This window comes from Haliaeetus albicilla, chromosome 1, assembly GCF_947461875.1.
Source record: "Haliaeetus albicilla chromosome 1, bHalAlb1.1, whole genome shotgun sequence".
Lineage (NCBI taxonomy): Eukaryota > Metazoa > Chordata > Aves > Accipitriformes > Accipitridae > Haliaeetus > Haliaeetus albicilla.
Genome location: NC_091483.1, coordinates 2,899,598 through 2,926,840, shown reverse-complemented (window position 1 = coordinate 2,926,840; position 27,243 = coordinate 2,899,598). Strand labels below are relative to the sequence as shown.

General features: G+C 39.0%; 1 protein-coding gene across 9 annotated transcripts in view; it reads left to right on the top strand.

Annotated features, from left to right (window-relative positions):
- The first annotated feature begins 1,339 nt into the window (after positions 1–1,339).
- Positions 1,340–27,243, top strand: part of BLTP1 (bridge-like lipid transfer protein family member 1) — a 126,128-nt gene continuing 100,224 nt past the window's right edge. For all 9 annotated transcript variants that reach the window (XM_069797988.1, XM_069798079.1, XM_069798485.1 and 6 more), the window contains exons 1-8: positions 1,340–1,454; positions 9,401–9,530; positions 13,147–13,263; positions 15,109–15,187; positions 15,872–15,936; positions 21,432–21,618; positions 22,798–22,879; positions 23,518–23,711. In XM_069797988.1, the coding sequence (XP_069654089.1) occupies positions 9,434–9,530; positions 13,147–13,263; positions 15,109–15,187; positions 15,872–15,936; positions 21,432–21,618; positions 22,798–22,879; positions 23,518–23,711 (821 nt within the window). In that variant the 5' untranslated portion in view covers positions 1,340–1,454; positions 9,401–9,433. The remainder of the gene's footprint in view (positions 1,455–9,400; positions 9,531–13,146; positions 13,264–15,108; positions 15,188–15,871; positions 15,937–21,431; positions 21,619–22,797; positions 22,880–23,517; positions 23,712–27,243) is intronic.

The following is a 27,243-nucleotide window of genomic DNA, read 5'->3' as shown; positions in this document are numbered from 1 at the left end:
AGGGTTCGCCTCTGGTTTTGTGGCACTGCAAGATCATGATGCTGCTTGAGGGATAATCCCACCGGTGCCTTTCTGCGCCGGGTTAAGAGATCTCACCAGGCGCCCAGGGGCATTTGTGCCCTTGTGCAGTGAGCAGGGTCAGCTTGCTGTTTGCTGCTCTGGCTGAAAGTTGGCTCTGCAGCGACAACTGTGCAGTCTGCTCGAGCCAACGTGGGGCAGGAGGCAAGAACATGTGGCTCGTAGCGAGAAGCCACAAGCCCTCTGCTCAGCTGGGCTCAGTTTCACTTTGGCTCAAGTGAATCCATGCAGCCCATAGACAGGTCTCACTGTCAGGACACTGAGAGCAGGATCCTGGCTTAGGGGATCTGTGTTTCCCCTCCAAAGGATTTATTTTGCAGGTAGGAAGCAGTACAACCAGCCTTCTAATCTAGGTGCCCAAGGCTGGGAGACACGGCATGCTGCAGCCTCCGGAGGCCTCGGAGGCGTCGAGGGAACGCAGAGCTCAGCACAGGTCTTGACAGCGTGCAAACACCACATGGGAAGAGGTACGCACACACGCATGCACGCTCCGTTACTGTTTCGGTTTCCTCCCATATGCCACCGAAGTCTGTAGGGTGCACGCCTGGGTGACTCTAAAGAAATCGGTGTGTTTACCATGTTTTACTACATCTGGCAGTCAGGTCACAGCCACGCGTGTGTTCAAAAATGTCTGACAATTAGCTTTTTATCTGCCTGTCTTCTGGGGGCGAGTTCTGTTCACCTGCTTTGGAAGGAGCGAACAACGGACAGAAAAACCAACAGCCAGAACGCAGAATTACCCAGCCACTGGGTAAACACAACACTTCGGTGCCTCCCAATTAAGGAATGATGGACCTGCGAGCAAATGGGAAAGCGGGACGTACTGTGGACTGACGGGCGCTCGGTCCCTCGGCTCCACAGCCTCCGCTGACTGACTGGAGGCCCGACGGCAGCCCGGGCCAGCGAAGGCCGGCAGCCCTTCTCCTCGCGGGACGCTTCTGCACGGAGTTGTGACGACGGCGGAGAGCTGCGTCTGTTGCAAAATCCCTCAGAGAAATTAAAATTTAGGCGCTGTGTTTATCGGCTGGAGATACCACCAGGCGAACCCACAGCACCGGGGCTCCGCCAAACTGCGCCACGGCCTGCGCATGCGCGGCGCACCCCCCCACACACCGTGAAGGGGCGGGAGATTCTCCCGCCCCCCCCCATGCGATTGGCGGCGCGCCCCCCTTCTTCCCGCCCCTTCGGGGAGCCACCGCCTTTGCCATTGGCCCCGCGGGTCGGCGGCGCCTCGCGGTTGGCTCCGGCGGTGCTGCGAACCGGCAGCGCTGTGGGCGGGGCGGCCCGCCGTTTGCCGTGAGGTGCGGGAGGGCCCCGGCCACCGCTGCCGCCGCCGCTTCCGGGTCCGTGGTGAAGCCGCCGCGGAGGACGATGGCGTAAGTGCGGAGGGGCGGCGGCGGGCGGGATCGTACTCCCGTTCCTACCGGATTGGGCCCGGTGCGGGTCCGCCGCGGGCTGGTTGAGGAGGGATCGGGCCCCGCCGGCGGCCCTGGGCCTGTCGGGCCCCGTCGCCGCCGCCGGCGGCCTCCGTGAGGGAAAAGGCGACCGGGCGGCTCTGAGGGGCGGCAGCCGCCCCCGCTGCAGGAGGAGCTGGGGCCGGCGAGGGCCTCCGCCGTGCCGGGGAGGGGGCTGGGGGGCCGGGCCGCCCTTCTTACGCGCCCGCCGGTGCTGAGGCGGGGGCGATCGTCCTGTGCCGCCTCGTCGCCCCCCACTCCCCTCACAACGGGGCGTTGTGTTACCGGTCCCGGCGTGTCCCCCCTTTCCTCCGCCGGCCCCGTCCGCTTTCCGTGGAAGCGGTGGGAGAGGAAGCCCCTCCGGTTTCACAGGTTCCCGTTTTTTTGTTGCTTTTGGTTTGGTTTTTTGTTTTGTTTTTTTTTTTTCCCTTTGCGTATGTCTTTTGTAGGTTAACGCCGTGCAGAAAGGGTGTCAGGTCAGAGGACGGGAGTTCAGGCGCTTCCAGTTTTGTTTGGCCGGCGAGGAAAGTTTCACTCTTCCTTTCCCTGGCCGGTGAAAGACGGATCTCTGCCAGCGCCCGCCGTCCTTAGAGGGTTTAACACACACACACGCTCATCTGACACAAAACGCACCTGCTTTTTGACTTGTCCAAAGCTGTAACGATAACGTGCTTGCGCTTCACATTGTCAATAAAAAAAATCTGATGTAATTAATCAATACAACATGCTCGAACACATTAATACGGTGGAGGTGTATTTTGAAGATTAGTGTATAGCCGGTATCCTGGTCATAATCTATGTCTGGATTTGTTTCCTGTCTTAAGGCACATCTCCACAGCAACCTTCACGAAACTTTGGGAAAACTTCCAAAGTTGGTAGTTTGCTGCAACAGATGTATCTATCTATAGATAATTTTATCAGGTTTAATATGAGAAAAGACCACGATCGTTGCCATGGGAGTTCTTGTGTTGTGTAATTTGATTAGTTAATTCTACTTTTCTGGCTCTTTTTTTTTTTTTTTTTTTATTGTAGCTGTGCAGGTTTTTTTCCATTTTTTGTGTGTAAAATGTGATGACCAGATAAACAATTGGGCCAGAAATTTTGGCAACTGAGAAGAAAAACTGAAGTGTAGGAGGGAGTAGTCCTGTTGATTATAAAAGTATGTTAATAGGTTATTCAAATAGTCATTGGTAAAAGCAGTATTTAAGGTCCGATTAGGCAGTTGGCTCCAAATGGATGTTCAGGGATGTTCGCTTAGGATCATGGCCTGAATTTGCACAATTTGACAGTGTTCGTGAACAGGTTAGTGCATGAGTAGATTTTGCTCATGGTGCATCGTCTTGGGTTGATTGGGTGGAGGTACATGCACGTCCGGGACTTGTCTAGGGAGAGCTCTCATCCTTGTGTGTGGCATGCTGAACTAACTCGCCCCTTTTGGGTATGCCTTTAGAAAACTTTGGCATGTGAAATATGCATCAGCTGCTCTCTGGTAATTGCTCTTTTGCATAATTTTGTCCTGTGGGAAATAGGCAAAGTTTACTGCTCTTCATTAGCAGTGTTGCAGAGTTATCCTGTGTTTACGGTGGTGTTGAGACATACTACCTTCTCCTAGTAACTTTTTATCTTCTTACATAACTTCTTATAGCACTTGTTGCTGTGCCAAAATCTTTGGGTTGATTGTAGACTGGGACAGACACTAATGAGACCTATATGTAGTTCACTTAAGGATGATGGTGTATGTAGTCACAAGACCGATTTTTAGTTTGATTTATGGCAGATTTCCCCCTTTCTCCAAACCGTGACGGTGTGTCAGAGGAGAAAGTTAGAGGAAGTACTTCTGGAAAAATTCATATGTAAGGTGTAGAAGACTCAATTTCATAGAGTATTTCAGAGGTACAATGCTGAAGTTCAAATTAAAAAAAAAAAGGGGGGGGGGGGAAGTCATTGCCTTGTTGAGACCAGCCCCAAAAAAGAATTTTTTTTTTTTTTTTTTTTAAATAGAGGAGTGTGCATAAGGGAATTTCTTTTTTTCCTTTTTTTTTTTCCTACTGTTATGAGCCTTTAGGTTCTGTTGTTTGGGTTTTTTTGGTTTTGTCCTTTTTTTTCTTCTGCAGCATCAACAGCTGGCAATGTAAGCAGGAAAACAACCCTCTCTCCTGAACAAGTCTGGGAGGCAAGGTTAAACAACATATTTTTATTTTTTTTTAAATTAAAATGAAATGAAAAATCATCCAAAGTTCAGTTAGGCATTCCTAGGCTAGCAGTTGAGTGATGCAAAGAGTGTACTGTATGTTGGTTGCCATAGCAAGAGTTTCTTTGATTTCTTCTGTATTAAAACATGTCCTGTACTACTAAAAGTAAATAAACAAAAATATGTCACTTCTGCAGTTTTGGACACTGGATCAGTAGATACTAGATTTTTCTTCTGTTTTCTCTCGCTGCTCTCAGAAGAGTGTTAGATTTTGTTTTAAATTTTTTTTACTGTAGATGCTTCTCTGGTGGTTTCAGTTTCTCTGTTAGGTAAAATAAATCTCATCAGGTAGGCTACTGTAAGAATGATTCTTATCTTACAGTTCCTTTGAATATACTTTAATTTTCATTTAGTTAATTTTTAAGTAAATGTGTTATTTACTAACGTAAGCTGCTGTAGCGCAAATGTTTTTCTAACTAAGGCTGTTCACACACTGGTTTAACTAGGTGTGACTCTCTTCTGTGCTCTGTTTTTAGTTCAGCTGTTTCCGCTGGAGGTGGTAGCAAGATTTCATTAGTGTAATTAAAGCATTAGCTTAATTTGTTTACAGTTTACCGCTATTGTTACTTCAAGCACTAGCAGAGGGGGAAGAAAATAGGCCTGAATCTTAGTTATTAGAAAAAGAGCTGCTGGTGTTTAGTTCAGTGTAAAGTATGAAGCCAGTGCAACATGTCAGATGGCAGAATTGCTGTGCGGCTGCTGTCACTTAGCTTATTTTTTTTGTACATGTGATTTTTGAGAACAACTTTCCTTTTCTTCCTTCCTCTTTCCCTTGTTTGTTGATTAAAGAATAGCTGAGCTTCCTAAGCTGTGCTGGGACGGATTTGAAGTCTTCGGACCTAACTGGAGTGTTTTGGGAAAGGTGCCAAGGTTGGCAGCTTTTTGTTTTGTGAAATGTGCCTAATGTGTATCTGGGTGCTGACAATGTCATGATACCTTCAGAGGAAAACTCAGCTGAGTTGTGTTTATGTTTGTGAGATTCCTTTCTACTATCATTTAATTATCTAAAGCTCTGATTTCATAGCAGCTGTTGCTGGAGACCCTTTGAAAGAAAGTGATGGAGTTGGTGGGATGCAAAAATGCCATTTCTTTCCTTTTCTCTAAGGAACTGCTGTGGGTATGGCTCCTTTACTGGAGATGTGAAGCATCCAGGTGTATTATCTATGTTCACTTATTGAGACCAGGGGAATTTCCCTCCTGTTGTTTAATGTATCATTTTGGGTGTAATTGTGACTCTACTGTCTTGTAATTGCTGTAGAGGTTGGGAGTTGAGTATCCTCAGAACGGTAGTTAACCTCTAATAACATCAATTAACATATATTCGATCAATGCTCGATTTCTGTGAAAATCTGAGGAATATGTCTGATGAATTTCAGCTCCTGGTTTATTCCCCCCCATGAATTCTAGTAGTAATAAGGGCATTGGCAGCACCCATTATTTCCCTACCTGCTTCATAACCGTATTAAAAGTGTTTATTCTCAATATCACGAAATGCTAGTTTTTTTCCGCACCTTTGGATACCAGTTTTATTCAGCTGTTTATACAAGGTGTGCCAGGAAAAGAGTGTTACAAAGGATGTGATAAATAGACATTTCTTCTTTTTTCTCCTTTTCTTATGCAGCTCAAGACTCCTATTACCCTAATGCTCTTGGGCACTGAATAAAATACCTGTTGTCTTCATCCTCAGCTATAGGTACAGGACAGACCTTTTTCAGGTGGGTTGTTGCTCCCTAGGCTGCAGCTGTCTGCCAAGCAACTGCACTCTGGTGACCAAGAGCCTGATGACTGGGCTTATGTTTTTTTGTCTGTCAACTCTTTTCATACAGGCATGCTTTCTGTAAATTTTTAATGGCTTTGTTCAAGCAGTGTTTTTTTTTCCTCAGTGTTAATCTGTCAGGCTGAGGTTAAAACTAGTTTACCTATTTGGTGTGATTGAAATGTATTTATAAAGATTTGAAGCAGCTGCTTTTGAGTATTTGGTGCTTTAGGGATAGCATATTTGCTGTGAAAATTGGATCGAATTTGGTATACTAGAAGCAGGCTGGAAATGAAGTGCATCCCCCAGGATTATAACATCCCTTGCATCTTTTTAGTACTGAGGAAAGCAGATCAATGTGTGACACAAGTAATTAAAATTAATTTTTTAAGTCTGTTAAGTGTGTGTTTCTGCTGTAAAGAAAGCCTGTCTGATCAGGAGGAGCAAATCTACAGCAATATTGAACCCTCACATCTTCAAGCCAGTCCACTATATGCTTTGAACATGCCAAGTGCTCTAAACATGCACAACCTGAAAAGCAGGCCCCAAGTATTCCAGTTTGGGCATCATAAATAAAGGATTTGGCCTTTATCTCTCCTTACTTCATACATCTCATTTGCAGAAAGAAGACTACATAACCCCTTAAAGGACTGCTGTGAAATAAATACAAGTATTGGGATTCTGTCACTTCAGTGCCACAGGATCCTCTTCTTCTCCTGTCCTCCTCCCAGGAGAAAGCTAATATGTTTTGTATGTATTAACATGGTATGTGGTAAATGAGAGCCACGAGTGACATACTGAAGAGTAAAGATGTGCTTAAAAAAAAAAAAAAAGATGGGGGGAAAGGCAGGTAAGCCAAAACACTTGCTATGGTTTAGGACTATTCCAGCATGTTAACTGAGCTTATTGTCACAAAACAGTAGAGACCTTGAGAAAATACTATAAACAAGCGCAGAGAGGTAAATGTGAAGTTCTGAAGTTCTCTTCCTCTTTGGTGGATTTTCTTTCTTGTATTAGCAGGGTTGGTTAAGACTCAGTTTCCCACTCAGGCTTAGATTTGGAATGTATACTGTTACTTTAGAAGAATACAGTAGCAGGATGAATGTAAATTACAGACTCCTCAACCTATGGGTCAGTGTTAGAGTGCAACAGTTAATGTTTTGTCTGCTTGCAAAGTCATTTTGCACGCAGGAATAAATGCAACAGAGGGTGGCTTGAGTGCAGGCAGCTGAGAGGTAGGCATGATTTAAATCTATGGGTATAATATATAGGATGTGGAAGATGAAGGCAGTTAGGTGCAGAACGGTCAACAGAAAGAAATGCTGGTTACTGAAAGCAGCTAATATCTGTCCTGAAAACTCGGCATCTCTTCCTCGTAACAAACACGATGATCCAGATCTTGCCTCTCATTCTCCATGCTGTATAAATGCACAAGGGCATTATAAACAGTGTGTACTACTTCAGTCTCTGCGTGTATCCCCTTTCTATTACACTAATTCATATGGCCAAAATTGCTTCATAATTTAAGTGGATTAAGCACCTGGTTCATCTGAGATGCTTACCGAGAGCCCACATCTAGTGCAGGTGTTGCTGCTGCCTGTTTCTGAGTGGTTAAACTTTCATTGCCATCATCCTCTTCCTCAGGTGATTTGATCAAGGCTGAAGGGTGCCCTGACAAAAAAAAAAAAAAAATCAGTGTGGGCAGCATGTTTAAGGATCAGCTGTGGAGCTCCAAAATGATGTATTGACATATGATGACTGATGGGGGATTCCTGAGTTTATTTGCATGCAAATAGCAAATGTAGTCCAGAAAACTTCCAAGGATATCCAATTTATGGTTCTGGGTAGTGATGACAAAAAAAGATGAACACTGTTTAAGCAACTAAGTATCAGGATCCCATGACTTGCAGTCTCTGAGTTGTCTTGCTGCAGTCTTGTTTGGAACATAATGATATTTAATGTCCTGTCTCAGTATCATGTAACATTGGGTGATAATTTCTTAGGAAAAAGTGCCAAGTTGCTTTCTTGAGAGATGAAATAGTGTTTGTGTTTGTTAAGGTGGTAGGCAGTCCTCACCAATTGACAGCACTTCCACCGTGGTCTTGATCACAAAAGAGTGACCGTGTTGCCTCTTTGTAAGAAAGGGAAAAAACCAAGTTCTTTCTTCCTTTTTGCTGAAAGTGTTGATTTTTGTTTCTCTGGTTACCCTGTCATTCACGGGTTAAAGGCTCTTGGAGGCTGCCTGCAGAGGCATCATCTGCTTCATAATACAAGTTGACATGTGGGTTTTTTATTAAGGTACTGCAAATGTCTTGAAGCAAATGACACTGCCATTATGTGATTTAATTTGCTGTTGTAACGTCCCTTTTAAAACAAAGGCTTATTTTTTAAGGTGTGTGTGTGATGCTTATTATTCCTCTTTGTAGGGGAGCTAAGTTAGTGGCTTCTTTATCATCACTACTGGAAGCAATGTCTGGTGTTTTGGTGTTCGGGGGTTTTTTTGTTTGTTTGTTTCTGTTTATTGCTTTCATGTTCTTTCTTCCCTATTCTATTCCTTCTTACAGAAGAGGTAGCAAACAGATTGTTAGCACTTATTCTTGGGACTCTACTCGTGTTTTAGTTCAAAACATAGGCTCTTAAGTCATGGTACTGTATTTACCCAAATGTAGGGGAGAAACAAGTGCATTAAAGGCAGGTTTCTTCAACTTTTTCCACATTTTGTTTTCAAGTTATAATAGTGAGAGGCAGTATGGATATCATAGGAAAAACTGGATAAATTGTTAGTTTATTGCTAACACTTCTAAATACTGACTGTTCCGAAGATGTTTTGCTGCTCAAAAACTAAGGTCTTACCAATGTTATTTAGTTTTATGTTCTAGAGCTCTTGATGGAGAGCATCAGAGACTTCATAAAGAAAGGAAATAAAGTCTACTAAGTTTTTTTGAGGTTGGATACTGACAGGAAGACAGGCTGCCAGGAGCTGGAAGGTGTTTAAAAAAAGGAGGAAAAAAAAAAAAAGCAGAATTAATGCTTATATGCCTATCTTCCTGTAAGAAGGCTTGCCAGATAACATCCAAGGGAGAAGACTTCAAATGAAACTAATGCAAGTAAAATATTGCTGTGTAATTACAGATGTTATGGAGATGAGCTACTCCCTGTTAATCACACTTAATTAATATAACCCAGTTGCAAAGTGATTTATGGGTGGTTTGAGTAAGTGTTTAAGATCAGAAGGACTGGTTTTCTGCTCTTTATAACAGAGATACTATGTAGTCACTTTTTATAAGATGATGCAAATCCATCCTTAAGCAGAAGAATTAATGGACACAGTTGATTAGGAGGTTATGGGAATTTTCCATAACTCCTGAAGGTGTCTGCTTCGGCCTTTCCTTCCACAGGGGCATGGGGTTCAGTCTCATGTTGTCTCATATTCCCTTTTTGAATGTTAGAAGGCTTAATACAGACTCATTTTTACTTGTATGTTCAGTTACTTTTTGACTTACTGCTATGGTACAACAGTTTTATAAATTTATTTGCTATTATATGCTGTATAGTGCATTCAGGGTACTAAATTTGGAGAGTGTATTCTCGCATTCTGTAATCCGTTTTAGGGAGGTACATGCCTAGAAACTCTGTTTCAGCAGAGAGGAGTGGAAGTGTTTCTGGAGCTCTAGAGTAGAAGAAAGGGTAGCTGAGTATCATGAAGATGTTATTGAAGAAATAAAACCAGTAAATTCATATTTGTGTGAAACAGACTGTTAGAGGTTATTTAACAGGGTACATACTCAATTTTCTCCAAACCATACTGTGCTTGTTATTAATTTTGGTTTGTTTTTGGTTTTGTTTTTTTTTTGCCTTCAGTTCTATAGGTGCTGGTGCAAAAACAGTTTAGCAATGGATCAAAGAAAAAATGATAGTTTTGTCCCAAGTATCACACAGTTGGAAGACTTCCTAACAGAACATGACTCCAATGTTGTTTGGCTGTTAGTAGGTAAGGTGAATCTATTCTGTTTTGGTTAAATGTTTTTTCGTGTGTGTACTTTTAAACATGCTTCTCTAAATGTTGGCATACCAATATAAAATTTCTTACCAAATTACATCACAATGTTGAAAACAGTTTTTTATTTGTCATACAGCTGCTTAGTGAAGTATAGCAATGCTGCTTAAGTAATTAGGAAAGAAAAAGTACAGAACTGTTTCCAATACTAATTGTGCTGCAACACTTGGGAGATAAGTCCAGTGTGCAAAGGACGATGCTCTGCAATTTTAACTCTGCAAAATAAGAACTCAGTGAGAACTTCTCTCCATGAAATAAGTTTTTTCTAACACCAGAGTAAGCTGGTGATTAACTGTAATACCATAAGAAAGGATTAGCATTGTAGCACATGACAGGCAGATACAATAACTTTGTTATACCAATATGTACCTATCTGCCATTTATTATGGTATAGTTTGAAAAGTGATATAAAGATTATTGTGTTTAATGACATAACTTCTAGACTAAATGGTGTGCCACAATAAGCCTTTAAGCCAAACTATTGTGTACTCGGTTATGGGCTGCTTTTGTAAATGTGCCTGATTTAGGTATGCTCATGTTTTTATAACACTAGTGCCATTGTTTATATTTGGGTAGGTACTTCTTTTATTTTCTGAGCCTATGAACATGTGGATCAGGGACAGCAAAATAAAAACTAAGTTGTATTCAGGTCTGGATGAGAGTGCTAGAAGTGTGTGATGAATTCGTACTTTTCCAAAGGTAGAGAATGCCTGCTTTTCAGCCTTGATTCTTGGACCTGGAATGAGGGGCAGCACAGGAAAAATAACTTTGTTTTGACTTCTGGGATGGTAAAGCATGGCTATTGACATATTGGAATTATTTTTCAGTAGGCCAAACTGAATGAAAAGGACATAGGCAAACTAGCTGAGGGTGCTTTCTAAATATTATTTCTTTCACTTTTTACTACGTTGACATGGAAAGCTTCTACTCAACGTAAAATTCTAAATGTAATCAAGATGAAAATAATGGAATGACCATGCTGATAGTTGCTCACGGTAAAATGTGGAACAGATGCAGAAAAGATCTGAAAAATTTGTCCCTGGAAGCTTTGACTTGAGAATTAGAGATGTTTGGGTCTTTCATGAAAGAATAAAAGTGTCAAATTGCAGCCTGCAGAATTTTCTTTTTCTGTTTTTCCCTCTCTGCGCTGGATTCCTGGAGCAAACTACTAGTAGTTCTACTTGGAAAGTATGTAGGATATAAGCAATTCCATTTAACAGCTATAATTTAAACCAAAAGCTTTGCTTAGCTTTCTTATTATCTTGAATATATTAAACTTACAAATTTCTGTTTCATAGAAGGGTGGATGGAACTTCAAGAAATAATATAGTCCATCCCCTTTTTCTACAAGCAGAATAACCTATATAGAATTATGCAGTTTTGGGGAGCTGCTGATCCCTTAAATTGTAAGAAACCACCTGCTATTCCAGAAACAATGACACAACAGAAAAAGCTGGGTAGCCTCCTGTTGTTATGAGGTTTGGATAGAAACATATTCAAGTAATATTTATTAACTGACCCAGTTTCAACCAGCCTTTCCTCCTTTGCTTTCATCTGCTGACCTATGGCATCCTGTTATAAGAGAACAAAAAATTATGTCAATAGTTTCTTCTCCTGAATCCTGGAACAGCTAACTATTGATCGCTGTAAAAGACGTGATGAATTCTAGAAATGAACATGCTCCTCAAAGAGCTGTTGCTCCATTCTAGAATAATTTCTAAAAATCACATGCAGTAAAACTTTCCAAATGTAATTTCCAAACTGTAGTTTCACTGAAGAGGCTTTTAAAATCAAGAATATAATAATGAGATGAATAGAGTTTATGGGATCTGTCCCTTAATAGCAGAGACTAAATTTGCTGAGGAGAAAGAAAAGGCTACAATTTGTGGCAGAGGTGAGACTAGTGGTAAAGGCAGTGGATTAGGACCGTAATGTCTGGAAACTGCACTAGTTTGCTGATTTTTCTCAGTATATGTCACCTTAAGAGGGTACCTTCTTGGCTTTAGGTATGTAGAAGTTAAGTGTCTAGTTGAACTTTAATCTCGAATTAAGTTTTGTTACTGGAATGAGACCCTCTGAGCATGAGTCATTCCACCTTTCTCCCTACATTGATGGTGGACCAGCAGTGAGTAGCTTACTCGTCTGAAAGCGAGGGGAGGTAAATGCTGTCCTTGCAGTATGCCTTCACTGAATGCCAAGAGCAGTTTCTTTCCTGGGGTGTAGCTTTAACCCTCCCTGCCTTGTTCCTGTGTAATCACCCACACAGATTTGATTTGTTTTACATGTCAGACAGCTTACCTGCCCAAGTGTATGAGCTACTTGAATTTCGGCCACACTGGATCCATTTTCCAGTAAGGAAAAGACAAAGTCTTGCAAGTCTGTCTCTTCTACCTTCTCCTCATCTTTCAACAAAGCACAGGTGTTACAAAGCAGTGGAGCATCCCACTGCAAAAAAAATTCAGGGACAGTAAAAGGACAGGTTGTGTTTGTAACTTTTTTGTGGGGTTTTTTTTTTACTTTCTGCAGAGTGAAGGCGTCATACCTGTATGCCTTTCTGCACTTCAGATTTCCCATAAAAGGCACAAGAAATCTAAGCTTTTCAGTATAAAGTGTATACATAAAGGAAAAACTTCTGTTACAAAGTTCAGTTAGTATAATGTGTAGAGTTACTGCAAATACAAAAATTGCTTTCTTTTCTACTCTGCTTTGGATGAAACAAAGTGGTAATTATCAGTAAAATGAGTTAGAACTAGTCTGTTCCCTGGCAGTCCCATTCCTTTTGGATTTGTCCTTCTGGAAGCTTTCAGAACCCTTGTAGTTGGAAATAGGTTACTAGCTCTTAATCAACTAAAGTAAAAATTACTTTGGGGATTAGCAGACCTAATTTTTTTTTTTTAAAAACATGTTTCTCATTGGATTGCTATTTCCTTTTTTTCCCTATCAAATTCCATGCTTGCACTGTTAACAGATTTCTGCTAACCCAAGGACTGGTTCATTTCTCTCAGGATACAGCAACTTAGGAAATGGTTTCATATGTGATAATGTTGTTTCCTGTGCCAAGATATGAAAGACTAGAAATCTGTTTTACAGTTCATGGTGTGGAGAAGGCAGGAAAAGGAATGTAGTATGACTTTTGTGGTGGTTTTTGGTTTCTTTTAGGGTGTTTTGAAATAAATGACCATGTGGGATAATCCATGTTATTATTTGATCTATGAAATTTAACTACTTGGATGATAAGGGATGTAATGACATATGTGGTGCCTTTTTGCAGGTCCTCTGGAGGACAGGGTTTTTAATATTGAGGAATGGAAAAGCAGTGAAGAATCTATATTTTTCTGAACTTTGCCTTTCCCCTTTTCCCCGTCTCCCATGTCTTCACATCCTTCTCATACCATCTCTCTGAAAACACTCATTAAAGTGTCCCATCAGTTTCAAATTTTTTTGGAGAGTAGGAAGAACATTCTTGTGCTTTATAGTCTTAATAGGTAAGGCTTTTATCTAGGTCAGCATACTTTAAAAAATAATTGAATTCATTTTAATCTTTCAACAGCTACAATATTGTCTTGTGGATGGATTATCTACCTAACTTATTATAATTCCCGGAATATTGGACTCATTTTAACATTGGTTCTTAACAGATTATATAAACATGGCTACATCCATATTGGTAAGTTATGATTACTGTAATGCCGCTGTTTATCTACTCTTTTTATTATACCTCAATTTGCTAAAAACTCAAAGTAAAATCAAAGTGTTCCTTTGTTAGTGTAATTTGAAAATTATAAGCATGGATTTAATTTAAGAAGAAAAAAATTCAATATCATGCTTTAGGGCAGGATTCTTGGTGTAGGTAGAAAAACACCCCCTTTTTCATTGAAGTCTCATTATTTTATATTAAAGTTGCCTTGACAGGTTTTTTAACTTTGAGTCAAGTTTACTTTTTTTTTTTGTTTGGTCTCTATACTTTGTGTCCTTAAAATCTGTACGTTTTCCATTACCCCTTTTTCAAAGCCCTGTAATTGTAATGGTTAGTGTCCTAAAAGGAGAAGATTGACCTCAGTCCCCCATGGGACCTGCCTGATCCGCTTCTGAATTTGCCTCATAATTTGGTGTTAAGGGGTGCAACCTCCCACTCCCCCGCACCTTTGAGGCTGGTTATACAGCACCTGAACTGTGGGTTGCAACCGCTGGAGTGGGCTCAGAGAGGCACAGTGGAGCCTCAAGCCTCAACTCCCTGTTACAGCAGTGTCCTTGCTTTCTAAATAAGCTGTCAGAACAACTAATCATGTTAATCCGTAGTGGGACTGTGATATGTAGAATTTATACTGTCTAGAACATTTGCATCAAAATCCATTAACTTTTTTTTTATATTTTAAAACATTTTTGAATAAAACAGGTCAGTACAAATCACTTGGGCACTCACCCACATTACAAAAATATCTGGTGCTGAGTCACAGAGGGCTGTGTCCCACAACCTCACTCTGACTGAACTTTTAATTTTTTTTCAGTTATTCTTCCATGTCTTCCTCTATCTGCTTCCCAGAATGACAGTGACTTTAGTTCTGGACTTTTTCTGCAACTATTGATCATAAATGTAGTGAAAACTTAAAAAAAACCCACCCACCCATACCTGCCTGCCAAAGAGACCCCTGCAATAATTTGCTTATGTCCTCAAGAATTTAAGAACTGTAATCCAAACCATCTTCAAATCCAACTTTTTGAACAGCAATGTAGATGAAATACTTATTGGCTGCTACACGTGATCTATGGGCTTTTATTAAAATTTCTCTGTGAAATTGCTATTAAGACAGCTGGACATAGCTGACCAAATATATGGTGTTCTTTATAAACTTAATCAGTAAGAAGAACATAACATTAATTAAATCCCATGATTTACAGCTTGGCTTGAATCAATTAATGGTGGGGTTTTGGGTTGGGTTTTTTTTGTTTGTTTTTTAAATCAGGGTATACTTAACTTTCAGTGGGTGAGGTGAAAAGCCTTAGGAAAAATATGAGCTATTGCATTACCTGCTGGTCTTTTCATGCTTATTAATCCTTCCTGCTGTAAACACGATTTGTCATAATAATTGGACTGAAAACTTTATAGCCATTTAAAATTTGAAAAATTATTTTGTCAGGAATCTTTATTTCTCTAACTATGGTCTTGCATACAATGGCTTGATACTACAAATGTTCAAAATAGCTTTCCTAACTCTTCACAAGCTTCGCAAGGTACCTGAATGTTCCTGAGTGACTAGTGTGTCTTAGGGGGTTGCTTGTATTCTTGAATGGTGCCAAATCCAGCACTTTTTAAAGTTTTGTACTTTTTGTCTTGTATGTTCTGAATCTCTGACTTCCCTTCTCCTCTGAAAGTCAGTGTGTTTTCAAAGGGAAAACTCAAGATACTCAGTAAACCCATTTCAGATAATTGTATACTATGTTCTTCCTGTTCAGAAAATAAAGCATCAACAACTTTAGGCTAATGTCTGATAAACACTGTTTTGCGCACTAGGTTCCTTTTCATTCTCTGTGCTGTCTGGAAAAGTCATGGTTCGCGAAATCTATTTTATCACAGAAGACATGTCTATCAGGTACAGATTTCCAAGGGGGTGCCTCTTCTAAGTAGTGATTTCACATACAGTGAATGTATATGTCTAAATAGCACATATCAAAATACCATCTGACTAATGAGCAATAAATATATTTATAAATGTTAAAAATAAACTGATTCTTTTGATGGTAGTATTTAGACATTCTTAGATACTTGTTAACTCGTTTGCTGGTTGAGCATTATCAATTGGAAGTGAGTACTGGACAAGATTCTAGTTGTCCTTAATATTTGAGAAAGAAAACACTTTAGAGTTTGAAGGAGAACTGTTTTTTCATTAATGTCTTTCACTCCTTCATGCTCCCGCTCTTAAGTCTGGCAGATTCATTTTGGCTGAGTAGTTTGCATTTATCTACTGGAATTGAGAATAATTTGTTTCATGAACGACCCACTAGTGAATAGTTTGTAATTTTGTTTCTTACTGTTAAATTTTGAAAGCCTTGAGAAGGGAATGGATATGGGGTTGTATACAAGTTCCGCTAATGCAGTAATTGTATAATATTATACTGTATGCTTTATGCTGTAATGCTTCATGCTTTAATATTGTTTGTACACTATTGCAACTGGAGATCTCTGCACTGCATAAGGCAACGTGTCATGCAGCTGCATGTAGGATTTTGGATTATCACTCTCTTAACTTCTGTTTTATCTGATTTATTTGATGTAGAATTCAAGATGGATTTATCATATTTCGCTGGTGGAAGATGTACAACCCTAAGCAGAAACAGCATGGTAAGTTTCTCAAAAAGGTTTCAAAGTTTAAGTTTACAGGTAGCCTGCAGAAAAATACTTTCTTTGCACAATCACATGTGTGTAATTGATTTGTTAATATGTACCTGAAGCACATTGAATCATCAGAAGGTATGGGTTCTTTTAACTGGTTGATCTGTGTTAGTAGACTAGAACACCACGATGAAATAAATACAGGATTCATTATCAGGGACTTGGACCCTTCTTAAGACAAACCATTATCCTTAATAGTAGCCTTCATTATCTATAGTCTAAGCATAATTGACCTTGTACTGAAGTTTGTAACTATAATAAATGGAGACTTCTTATGTTCTGGAAGTGATTTTAGTTTCAAGTTTTAGAGTTGTGCTGTCAGTATGTTAGCAAAAGTGTTATGGGGATGTTAGGGGATGTTCTTTAGTATTTGATAACCCTGTGTCTTGATGACATCTGTGGTGATAGAAGTTTTTCCTTATCTCTGGCTGAAGAAGGATGATTAACACCAGATGCAAGAGATTAATTGTATCTGCGAGAAAACATAAGTAGCCTGGTGATGTGTGCTTAGTCATTTATAGGATTAGAATCTGGTTGAATGAGTCTCAGGTCCTGCCTCTCTTGATTTTTGAAGTGTCACAGCTCTATTACTGATTCAAGGAGGTCCAGAAATGGCAACTGTCTACAGTTGAGGAGGGCACTGATTGAGAGGGTCATTGAACTTTGGAGGGCTTTTTTTTTCCCATCTCCCCTTTGGAAGTGGCGTCTGATGGTGTGAAGCCTCTTAGACTTGTCAGCAAGCTTGTACAGCTGTTGCTTTGTCAGTACCAACTCAACAGTGGTAGGAGTACTGCATACACATTATGCAGGTAAATAGGAGACACTGTTCAATCAGGTGATACGAGTTGGGAGGAGCTGCTCACTTCTTTTTATTGAGGCATTACTAAGCCTCTAAGGTGATAGGACACAATTCAAGTTCTTTATACTGTAAGATGACTAATTCAAAAAGTGGAAGCTAGTCTTAGAGTTAATTAGATTTTTCCAACCACAGGTTATTGTCCAACAGGTTTTCATAGAATTTTCTTCATCTGCTAGTTAAAACATATTTCTCTAGTGGCTTACAGAATGAAAAAATGAGTTGAACTTAATGTAATAAAAATAGTTGTGTCTGTCTTTATGGTGGTATTTTTGCTTGGCAGTATTGCAAGGCTTTAACCATTTCTGCTGGCATTTAAGACTGCATAATTAGTGGACAAATAATCCAAGTAACCAAGGAGGTCAGAGGTGTATAGGTCTGACAACGAAGTAATGTGAATAAAATACTCTCTTAAAGAATTACTCTTTTTCCTAGGAAAAATAACCTTGCTCACTTCACGTTTTGATTATTTAGCAGAGATACTTTCATTTTTTACCTTAAAGGAAAAATAAAATCTTCAGTGATTCTTAGCCTATTGTAGTATATTCTTCCCGATACTTTTTAATCTTCTTAATTGCAACAGAAATACCTGTACCTGACCAAACCGTGAAGGCTGCTGGTAACTTGCATCTTAAAGTTTTATGTTTTGTTCAAGGATTACTCCCTTGCAGCTGTCACACAGAATGATTGGAAAACCTGTTGTAGCTAGATATTACTGGTGCATAGCTTTGCTTCAGATCCTTTTTAATAAAACAAAAAACCAAAATAGCGCTGAGACTTTCCTATAGAAAAACACAGAGGCTGAATCAGGGCTATTAACAATTTAAAAATCCCACCAAATTTTTATGAAAATACAAGCCTTAAATATTTTAATATTTTTGTTTGGAAAAAATACATCTTATGAAGACTTACATATAAGCAATAATGATTAGTTTCTGAGTGTTTTGGTTTTTTAGTTTTTTAAGTTCTGTAACTGAAGTGCAGAGTGCTCCTAACAATAATGTGAAACACAACAGGAATGGGATTTTGCTTTTCATAGTGCTGATAAACTTAAAGTCCTGTTAGTGTAGAAATAATGTAACCTCATTTGATTTTTTTTCTGAGAGATATTAGATTATTAGGGGAGGGTTTTTTGTGCACAAAGGGGAGGCTAGTGAAGGATCCTGAAATACTTGGAGACCTTAATAAGGTGTCCAGGGACACCTTAAATTTCCTAAAAGCTATCTTTGTTCAAATGCGTATGAAGCTTGTATCTGTCTCCATCTCCTGAAGGAATGTGCTGAAGGTAGTGCAGACTCCATTCCTTACCGATCTTGTGGGAGGAGAACAACTAGAAATACATTCATATATTCAGAGGTTTTAGAACCAGTAAAGGCTTCAGCGTTAATCCAACCCAGTCGTACAAGTTGTAAAGTTTTCCCTGGAAGTGCAATAAGTGACCTTTTAAAAAGATTGAGTGTTGATGAGTACTTGACATGTTCAATAATTTATACCAAAGTAAAATTGTCTTTAATGCTGGGAATTACATATTCAGTCTTGATATAACTTCAGCTTCCAGGTTGTTGCTCCTGTCAGTAATAAAAATCCAGTATTGTTCCACCTGTGCATGGAACATGTTCGCGTTATTGGGAATATTCTTCCCTGATAACTGCTTTCTAATCACATGGCTTCTCAGCCTTCTTCCTGAGGAGCTGAAGAGTGTGGCAGTGCCTGCCAGTCACTGCTGACCTGCTGAGATCCACTGACTTTGCAAGTCTTATGAGGATACACAAAGAAATAAAAACTGAGCGAGGAGCAGGATCTGAGGTTTGTCAGAGAAGAGTGAAGATTATTAGGAAAAAGAGGGCAAACTTGGAGAACAGTTTCCTTTATTCTGGTGTATGTGCTTTGCAAAATACTTTATGGTATACTCCTCCTATTGAACTTCTGGTAGTCAATATGTGTTTATGATCAAAGGGTAGATTACAGTAAGGGATGCTAAGAAGCGTTACTATTAAACCTTTGTGTCAGAAAAAGGAAAAATAAAAATGCTTTGCATTCTGGGTTTTTTTTTCCCCCACGCTTTCTAAAGCTAAGAGAATTATTTTGTTACCGTTTTTCTGAGAAGAGGAAAAACTAATCTATCAAAATTGATGCATTGTCTACCTGCCCACTGGAATCTAAAGTAATGTTGCTGTAAGACTTGGGTTGCACTGTAATTTGTGAATGTTTCTCATAAAGACTTAATCACAGTTCCTTGCATAAGAGAAGGTTTGAACCACAAAAAGTTTGGATAATGATTATTGATAACCTGTAGTGAAGTTGCACTTCCTGCTGTGGTTTTTTAAAAGTTCCTCAGTTTGACCTAGCAAGTGCAATCTGTTTTTCATCACGGCACTATGTTTGTACTAGGCATGTCATACCAATGTTGAAAGAACTTCATAGAAAAAGTCAAGCATGTGGGTTGTCTTTCTGTCTGGATGTTAAGTTAAACCATACTGGGACTTGAGAGTTGGTTTTGTACATACTTGAGAAATGAAAGTGGTTTAGAAACAAAAGTTGGAGGATTATGTTGTGAATAGGGCACACCCAGATGTCTTGGCTTAGGTGCCACAGCAGATTATCAATTTTCATATTGTAAAACTATATAGTGTAGTTTGTGAGGTGTTTTTTGAAGGGGGAATACTGTTTTAAGAACCAAAACAGGAGTTGTTATTATTGTCAGGAGTGACTTGTTTCATGTTCCCATTAGGTTTTATTTAGTGGGTCTATTTATGTTGAATTGTTTGGGTAGGTGTGATACAAACATTTGAATAAATAATAAATAAATAATACATCTTGCTTAAACTCTGTAGGGAGCAAATGTCAAAACCTTGGCTACGTTAGTAACCTTGATTCCAACAAATGTTGATAAAACTTCAGTATTTTGCTGTCACTTACTTTTACATGACCTATATATATGCTGCTTTAAATCGTTTAACTATATGACATTCAGATGCGCTTGTCTCTTTTTCCTTGCCTTTTTTTTTTCTAAAAGTGTCTTAAGCAACCAAATTGATGTGTGGAGGTCAAATCTTATTTTTGTTATTAGGAAAAAGAGATAGTTGTCTCTTTAAATCCCCTTTAAAGAAATGAATTACTACATATAATTTCATTTAGTTAATGAAGTCAAATGCTTGCCTCCAGGAATTGAAAAATTACATTTATTTGCGTTCTTGATGATACTGAGATCTCTCAGGTGAACAATTGCGTATCCCAATCTTTGTCCATGTCATCCTTTGCCTATATCTTACTGATGCAAGTTAGCATTACCAACGAACAAATTTGATAGTGCTTTTATGAAAACAGGAAGGAACTGAAACTGGCTCATTAACTTTTCTCTGTCTCCTGTTCAAGAAAACTGTGATGTGAATGCTTTCTGGAGACTTATTGAACATTTACTTTTTTTATAATGATATGGAAATTTCTGGTAATTTAGGTGTGAGGGTTAAAAGATGGCTTGCTGTTGTTGGGACAGAGTGTTGTATAGATGCGTAATATGGGGGGACAGATGAGTTTGTTAGCAAAGAGGGCGCATTTAATAAAGCAGGTGTCTCTAAACTTTGCCTCTTGGGCAGCTGCATTTCTTTTCTTGACCCTGACCGCAACAGCAGCGGTGTTCGCTCTGACTTTTTAATTTCTAGCCTGTGGGAAATGTTGCCTTCAGTTTGTAGCCCCTGAGTTACCGACTGGGGACTGCTGTAATAACCATTGATGCTTCAGCTTCCTAAAGTCTGCTTGACTTAGAAAGACCAGATCAGGTTTTAGAGCAGCTCAGGTCTCTTGAGTGAATGAGTAATGGGCACTCTTTCAACTGGGTAATTAGGGAGAAATTGTGCGAGCTTTTTCCTCACATTAACTACATAATTAGGTCATACTATCTAAGGCAAAAGTATGTCAAAGTATGTCACAAACAGCTGTGTATGTGATCAGTAGATTTTAAACTAGTTTTTAAGTATCAGCAAGTCAAGCTGATATTGCAGTTAAAATTTTAAATTTGTGAAAATGTTGACCGATTGTGCAAAATGAGTATGCTTCTTGTTAGTTCTGCATATTAATGTTTTCTGTCTCTCTGTAAAAGAAAGCTTTTTCCCAGTTCGGGCCTGCTGTACCACAGAGCTTGGCTAGAAAACCATTTGGGTTTTGAGATTGACTTGATCTCAAGTACTGATATCTGTGCTACAAAGCAGAAGTTGGTGCCGAGGCTTCTGTGCTGTGCATCGAGAGAGACTTTTATTTGTTTGTTTTTATATGTGAGACTGAATAAACCTTATTTACCCTTCTGTGCAGCTCCTGCCTGGATTTATTTTTGGATTGTGACCTAAGGGTGGTGAAATGATTTTCTGGTTTTATATTTTGTATGCACCTGTCCTATTTGCCAAGTTTTATTGATTTGCTTGGAAAGGTGTAATTACTTTGTGGAGTTTTTTACTGCTTTTTAATATGTACTTCCACAGCTGCTCACTGCCATGTAGATTGTTTTTGCAAAATGTGCATATTTGAAAAACTGTAAATATTGCAAGGGAATGTTGGAATAGAATTAGAAACTCTTTTCCTACTATTTTTTTAGATCCAAAGGCAGAAACACGACTGTATATTATGGTGAATGACTTTGAATTTCATGTGTACAACCGTTCTGAGCTTTACGGACAACTTCAAGAACTGTTTGGCTTGGATCCCACAATAATTCCAGCAAAGAAAGATGATGAAAAAGCCCAATTAAACGGGAGGCAGAGAACACATACCAATCTTGAAAGGTAAATTATTATTCGTTTTGCTATTTTGTTGATGCTTTGTTCTGCAAAGTGCTGAACTAATTGGGTAATGTTTTGTTAACGTACGCTCTGGAGGCCAAATGGTTGAAGCACAGCTGAGAGAGAAATTGCACTGACAAGCCTGACAGTCTAAATCTTTTTCCTTTCCTCAGACTTTCTACCGTAATAATTAAAAAACACAACCAAACACTCCTTGTTTAATGATCAGAGACAGGTTGAAAAATCTACTTGAAGCACAGTGTGGAAAGAGAGCATGCGTTGAAGAGGATTATGCTTGTAGAATAGTGGTATTGCTCAGTAGAAGTAATAGCTGCTCAAGACACTGAATAGACAGAATGTGAGGATCTGTATGGTGTTGGGAGGACTTACTGGTTTTTGAGCTTTAAACTCGGGCTGATTTCACAAGTTGTCTTTTTAGGGGTGTGTGTTTGTGTATGGCTACACAAACCTTCTTTTCTTATTTTATTCCTCTTTTTGGGGTACCTCAGAAAACATGGTGCGGGTCTATAAGGAGCTCTTCTACGTGGCTTATGTGTAGTGGAGTCAGATGTTCAATAATAAGCCTCTCTTTGGGCAGAATCACACCAGACTGATTTATTGGCAGGAGCAGAGAAGATCTAATGAGACTTGAGTCCTTCCACTGCTGCTGGCCAGGCCAGTATGTGTTACTAAATTACATAGTGGGCAGCTGCAGGATGCTGTGGCAGTCCTGAGTTTGAGTAAGGGCTGTGCCTCCGAGCCAGTCTCTTTGTGTTTTCATCTTACACCCTTATTGACAGGTACAGGAAGGACTTCTGCCTTTGGGGAGGATATGTCTTGGGAAATGGAAAATCCCACACCTAAATAGGAATATTTAGAACAGACCAAGGTCCCCTGAGGAAGATTTCTTTAACTATTGCTTTGTGTTAAATGTGGCATGCTTGTTTTCTACCTGTGTCAGCTCAGTATACCAGCATCCAAGGCATAGCTGCGTATGCTTCCTGCTGTTCTTCCAGACTCTGGAGGAGTCTTGTAGTAGACTGCTAGCAGGTCCCTTACAGGAGACACCCCTGTGGGAAGGAGTGTCCCCTGAGAGCTGTGCACTGGAGATCCCTAGAAGAAAAGGTTGGTTAATTCTTCTGTGGAAAAGACAAAATAATAATCTCCATTTTTTCCCCATAGTGTTAAAGTAAAAACAGAATCTCAAGACCCTTCTTCTTCATGGAGATCACTTATTCCAGTCATTAAGGTCAATGTGAGCACGGTAAGTGAAGAGACCCTGATAATGAAAATATTTAGCAGTATATGCTTAAAAAAATCAGGCTTGCCATTCATTTTTCTTATACATTCTTTTTGAGTTTTTGTTCTACTTCATGCTTTAAAAAAGTTTTAAAATGACATCACCAGCTCTCCCCTGACATGTTCACAAATCCTGCTGGTGCTGATGGAAACATGGTTATGTTCTCTGTTTTGGGAAATGCTTGTGTCTTAGACTTGTAATGATTTCAAGAATATCACCGAGCAATTAATCTAGGTAATGGGTGCTGTACAATGTGTGGTGTGTTGGGTTTTTGGGAGGTGTTTGTTTGGTTTTTTTTTCTTTTTTTCTTTTCTTCCCTGCATCTTTTATAGGGATATTTGGACATGTTCCTTAAAAGTTGATGATGTTTCCCCCCCCCAAAAACAGGAGAACTGTTATTGAGGTGATAGGAGATGGAGATAGAACGTTGAGATTTTAATGTACAAGGTAGTAGTTTTAGATATGCGCAGATTATGGCCAGGATTTTTGTCCATGGTCTTTATTTGTATATGGCTGGTTAAACTGCATTATTATAGGTAAATATACACATACATATAAAAGAGCAGTGTATAACGAGTAATTGAGTTTTCTTTTTGATTTAGGGTCGCTTGGCATTTGGGAATCATTATCAGCCACAAACCCTTTGTATTAACTTCGATGATGCTTTTTTGACATATACCACAAAACCACCTTCGAGCCACCTTGATCAGTTTATGCACATTGTGAAAGGAAAATTGGAAAATGTTAGAGTCATGCTGGTTCCAAGTCCAAGATATGTTGGTCTTCAGAATGATGAGTAAGTTTTGGGGTTTTTTTTGTTTCCATATTATTTTATTCTTTATTTTAAGAAAATAAAGAAAAGAATGTTGGTTGTGTTTCTGTGACTTTATTTTTCTTAGTGTGTTTAGACAGTTGGCATTTTTACCACTTCAGAGTTTTTAAATGTTGGCTCTTTGAAACTGTTTTATTAATGGAGAAATGTGCTGGTTTTCTATCTCATTGTAGGTGTTGGGTTTTTTTGGTGTGTTCTGCTCTATGATTAATATCCTGCATTCAACTTCTATTTTCCTTCCCTCAGGTACTATAGCTGTATGCAGGCTTTGACAGCACTAGATTTCTAGGATAAATGCAAGGTTTAAGGTTGTTGGGTTCACATATGGTTTGGAAAGTATTTAAAAAAAATGGGCAAAAGCTGTGCACTCTTGCTGTAGTAGAAATCATGTTATCTTCTGAAAACAGATTGCTGATCCTTTTACCTCTGTGTATTCCGCATAAGCAGGGTTATGCAGCTTTAACAAACGGAATGGTAGTAAGTCAAACAAAAGAAAGGGTGCTTGCATGAAATGATTTGACACTAGGATTCTTGTTTTATTACAGTTTAGCCAGTGAGACATTTATGTGCATACTATATTAACATTCTTGATTGGTATGGTGTGAACAACATAGCCAGAATTTTCTGCATTACCTTATTTAATGCTTACAATGTTATATATTCAACAGATAATTTGGACAAAACTGCTAAATTTCAAAATTCTTCATGGGAGTTATTTGCTCAACAGAAAAAAAATAATGCATACTCACCTTGGACAATTGTGTGTATGAGTTTATGTAAAATGATTATACCTATTTTAGACCTCCTAAGCAACAATACCCAAAGAATGAATTATGATGTTTGGAAATAAATTGTACATCATTTGACTGTGCCTCAATTGGCTTTGTATCAGCCAAATACTGCTGTCTGTAATATGCCTTTATATGTTTTCAAATAACATTCTGTGGATGTGTACAGAATCTTACTCTTCCAACATGACGACAAAGGAAATTTCTCCAATTAATATTGAAAACAAACAAGATTAAAACAAAATAGGATTAAGATACTCAAACTATTAGCTCTTTCTCCTGCTTGCGCTAAGTATTTTCTTTTTATGCTGTTACCATCCCTACAGCTTCTGGTGGCTGAAGGGTGGCACGTATGCAGAAAACATGCCCTAATTTATTGGGTCGATTCAACAAATGACCCAGTTCACTGGAAACTGGGAGTGTTTGAATCTTTAGAGCCTGCCCTCTTACACTTCTTTGGCTTAAAAATCAAGCTGACTGTCTTAACTTTCAGAAATTCCTGCAGGCAATGCACATATAAAAAACTGCTAAGTGGCTGGATGAAATTTGTAACAGACTGACTAATCAATACAAACATCAAAAACCCACCTTGAAAACTGTCATATTGTATTACAAACAGACATTTCAATGTCTCCATCACTTTTTGCAAATAAATCCTCCAAAACCCAAGGAAAAAAAAGGGTGCTAGGAAAAGCAGATCAAAGCAGAACAAGTTTGGAGAGCAGTTAAGTCAGCAGGCTCAAAGTGGAGGTTTAGGATTAGATATTAGAAAATGCTTTTTAACGATGATCGTAATCTCATTATCATTCATTGCCATTACCTAATTTGGTTTTGCAAATGGGCTGTGGTGGGCTTTCTAGGGTTCTGCCACCTCCATCAGCTTAGTCCAGCAAGGTTTAACTATTCCTGCTGAGGGTGGGTTAGACGGCCTCATTAGGTACCTTTCACTCCCATTTTCTGCAGAGGTAGTTTCATGTGCACTTTCAGTTGAGAATACAACTAAAAGAAGCAGTACTGTTGTCTTTTTTGCATGGCTGTGCAGTGAACACTGATCACAGAATTCATCCCTATTAAGAAAAATATATGTTGATCTTAAATCTAAATTGGTTCTGCTACTGGGTTCACCACCTGTCAGTTATCACCTAACCTATGACCATCCTAGGACTAGCATAAGAAAAGGTAACTGCTTTTCTTGTCTTCTGTGTTTTCTATGGCCTGTGATGCTTTGATAATGTAAAACTATAAGCTGTTTCAGTCATCCACTGTATATTTTCATATTCTTCTGAAAAAGGGAATCAAAAAACTAGTGACAAGACATGATGATACAGAACTTTCCTCTTTGTGGAAAAAAAGCACGCTGAACGTGCAAAAAGTTTTATACAAGTGTAGTGAGTGCAGAGAGATCAGAACAAGAACACGAAAGATAATTACTTAATGGAATACGCAGACATGATAAAGATGTACACTAAAAGAATTGGAGGAAAAGGACTGAGGAAGATGTTTAGCTACTACGTGGGGTTTTGGTGGTTTTTTTTTCTTCCCCTCCACTTCCATTAAACCTTATACCATTTGGAGAATGGCAAAGGTGATGAGGATGAAATGGCAGTGGGTGTTTGACAGGAGGATTTGGCCATTCTGTCAGCTTCTAATGTTTTCCTGTAGATATTTCTTTCTTACCTACAGCTAAATGACAGCTTCTGTTAGGCCATGGTGTTAAGTCAAATTGTCCATCTTGCTCTATTTGCATGTCATGGGGGAGGCCAATTCAGTTTTGGACAGAAAAAAGAAATAATTGGAAAATTGGGAGTGAATAGAAAGTATTTCATCTTTCACTGCTGTTGTTACTCTCAAAGTAAAATTGATTTTAAGGTTCCTGCTCTGTTGCTTCTGAAGAACTTCTGGCAGTACCTGGGATCTGCACCTGCTGTTTTCCATATTTTCCAAGCTTTCCTGCATTTGAGCTGTGGTAAAATGGGCAATGTGCTTCTAACAGGTCACACTCTTAGACTGTGTATTTCTGTCATTAGAATGTTCTTTTTTTGTTAAGAGATGACAATTTATAAAAGTGGCTGAAAAGTGGCAAAAAAGTCTTTTGCAGTAAAAATAGAATTTTCACATTATACTATTATTACTACTATAAAATGTAACATGATATAAATTAACATGTGGTAACGGTGTAAGAAAGGGATTGTAATATACCAATATAATAGTGTTAGGAGAAGTGTTTCATGTATTAGTTTCATCACTTACATCCTTTTATATTGAGGGAAATGTTATTAAGGAAGAACAGCCTTTTTTTTTTTTTCTTTTTTTATTTTAAACTAATGGTCTAATTACTGAAGATGTCTTATCCCTTTGGTTTAGAGTGCTATTTTAGTAAGAAAACTATTAGCAGGTGAAAGAATAATATAGGACAAGGAGAAAGGAACTCTTGATGGAAAGAAACATTGAAAGTAAAACTTTGGTAGTTGGTTGTGGTTTATAATACCTGAGAAATGTCTTTGTGGAGAGGAACCTGGTATCTTCATTCTTGGGTTATATAAAGTAACTTAAAAGTTGAGTTAATAATAATAACAATGTAATGATCAAGTATTTTTTGCAAATCAAGGTAGACATACCCTTGCAGTATGACAGCTGCCTTTTTGTTAGGGAACCTGAGACCAGATAGATTTGAATATTCACAGCGTTTATTTTCAGAAGCTCATTTA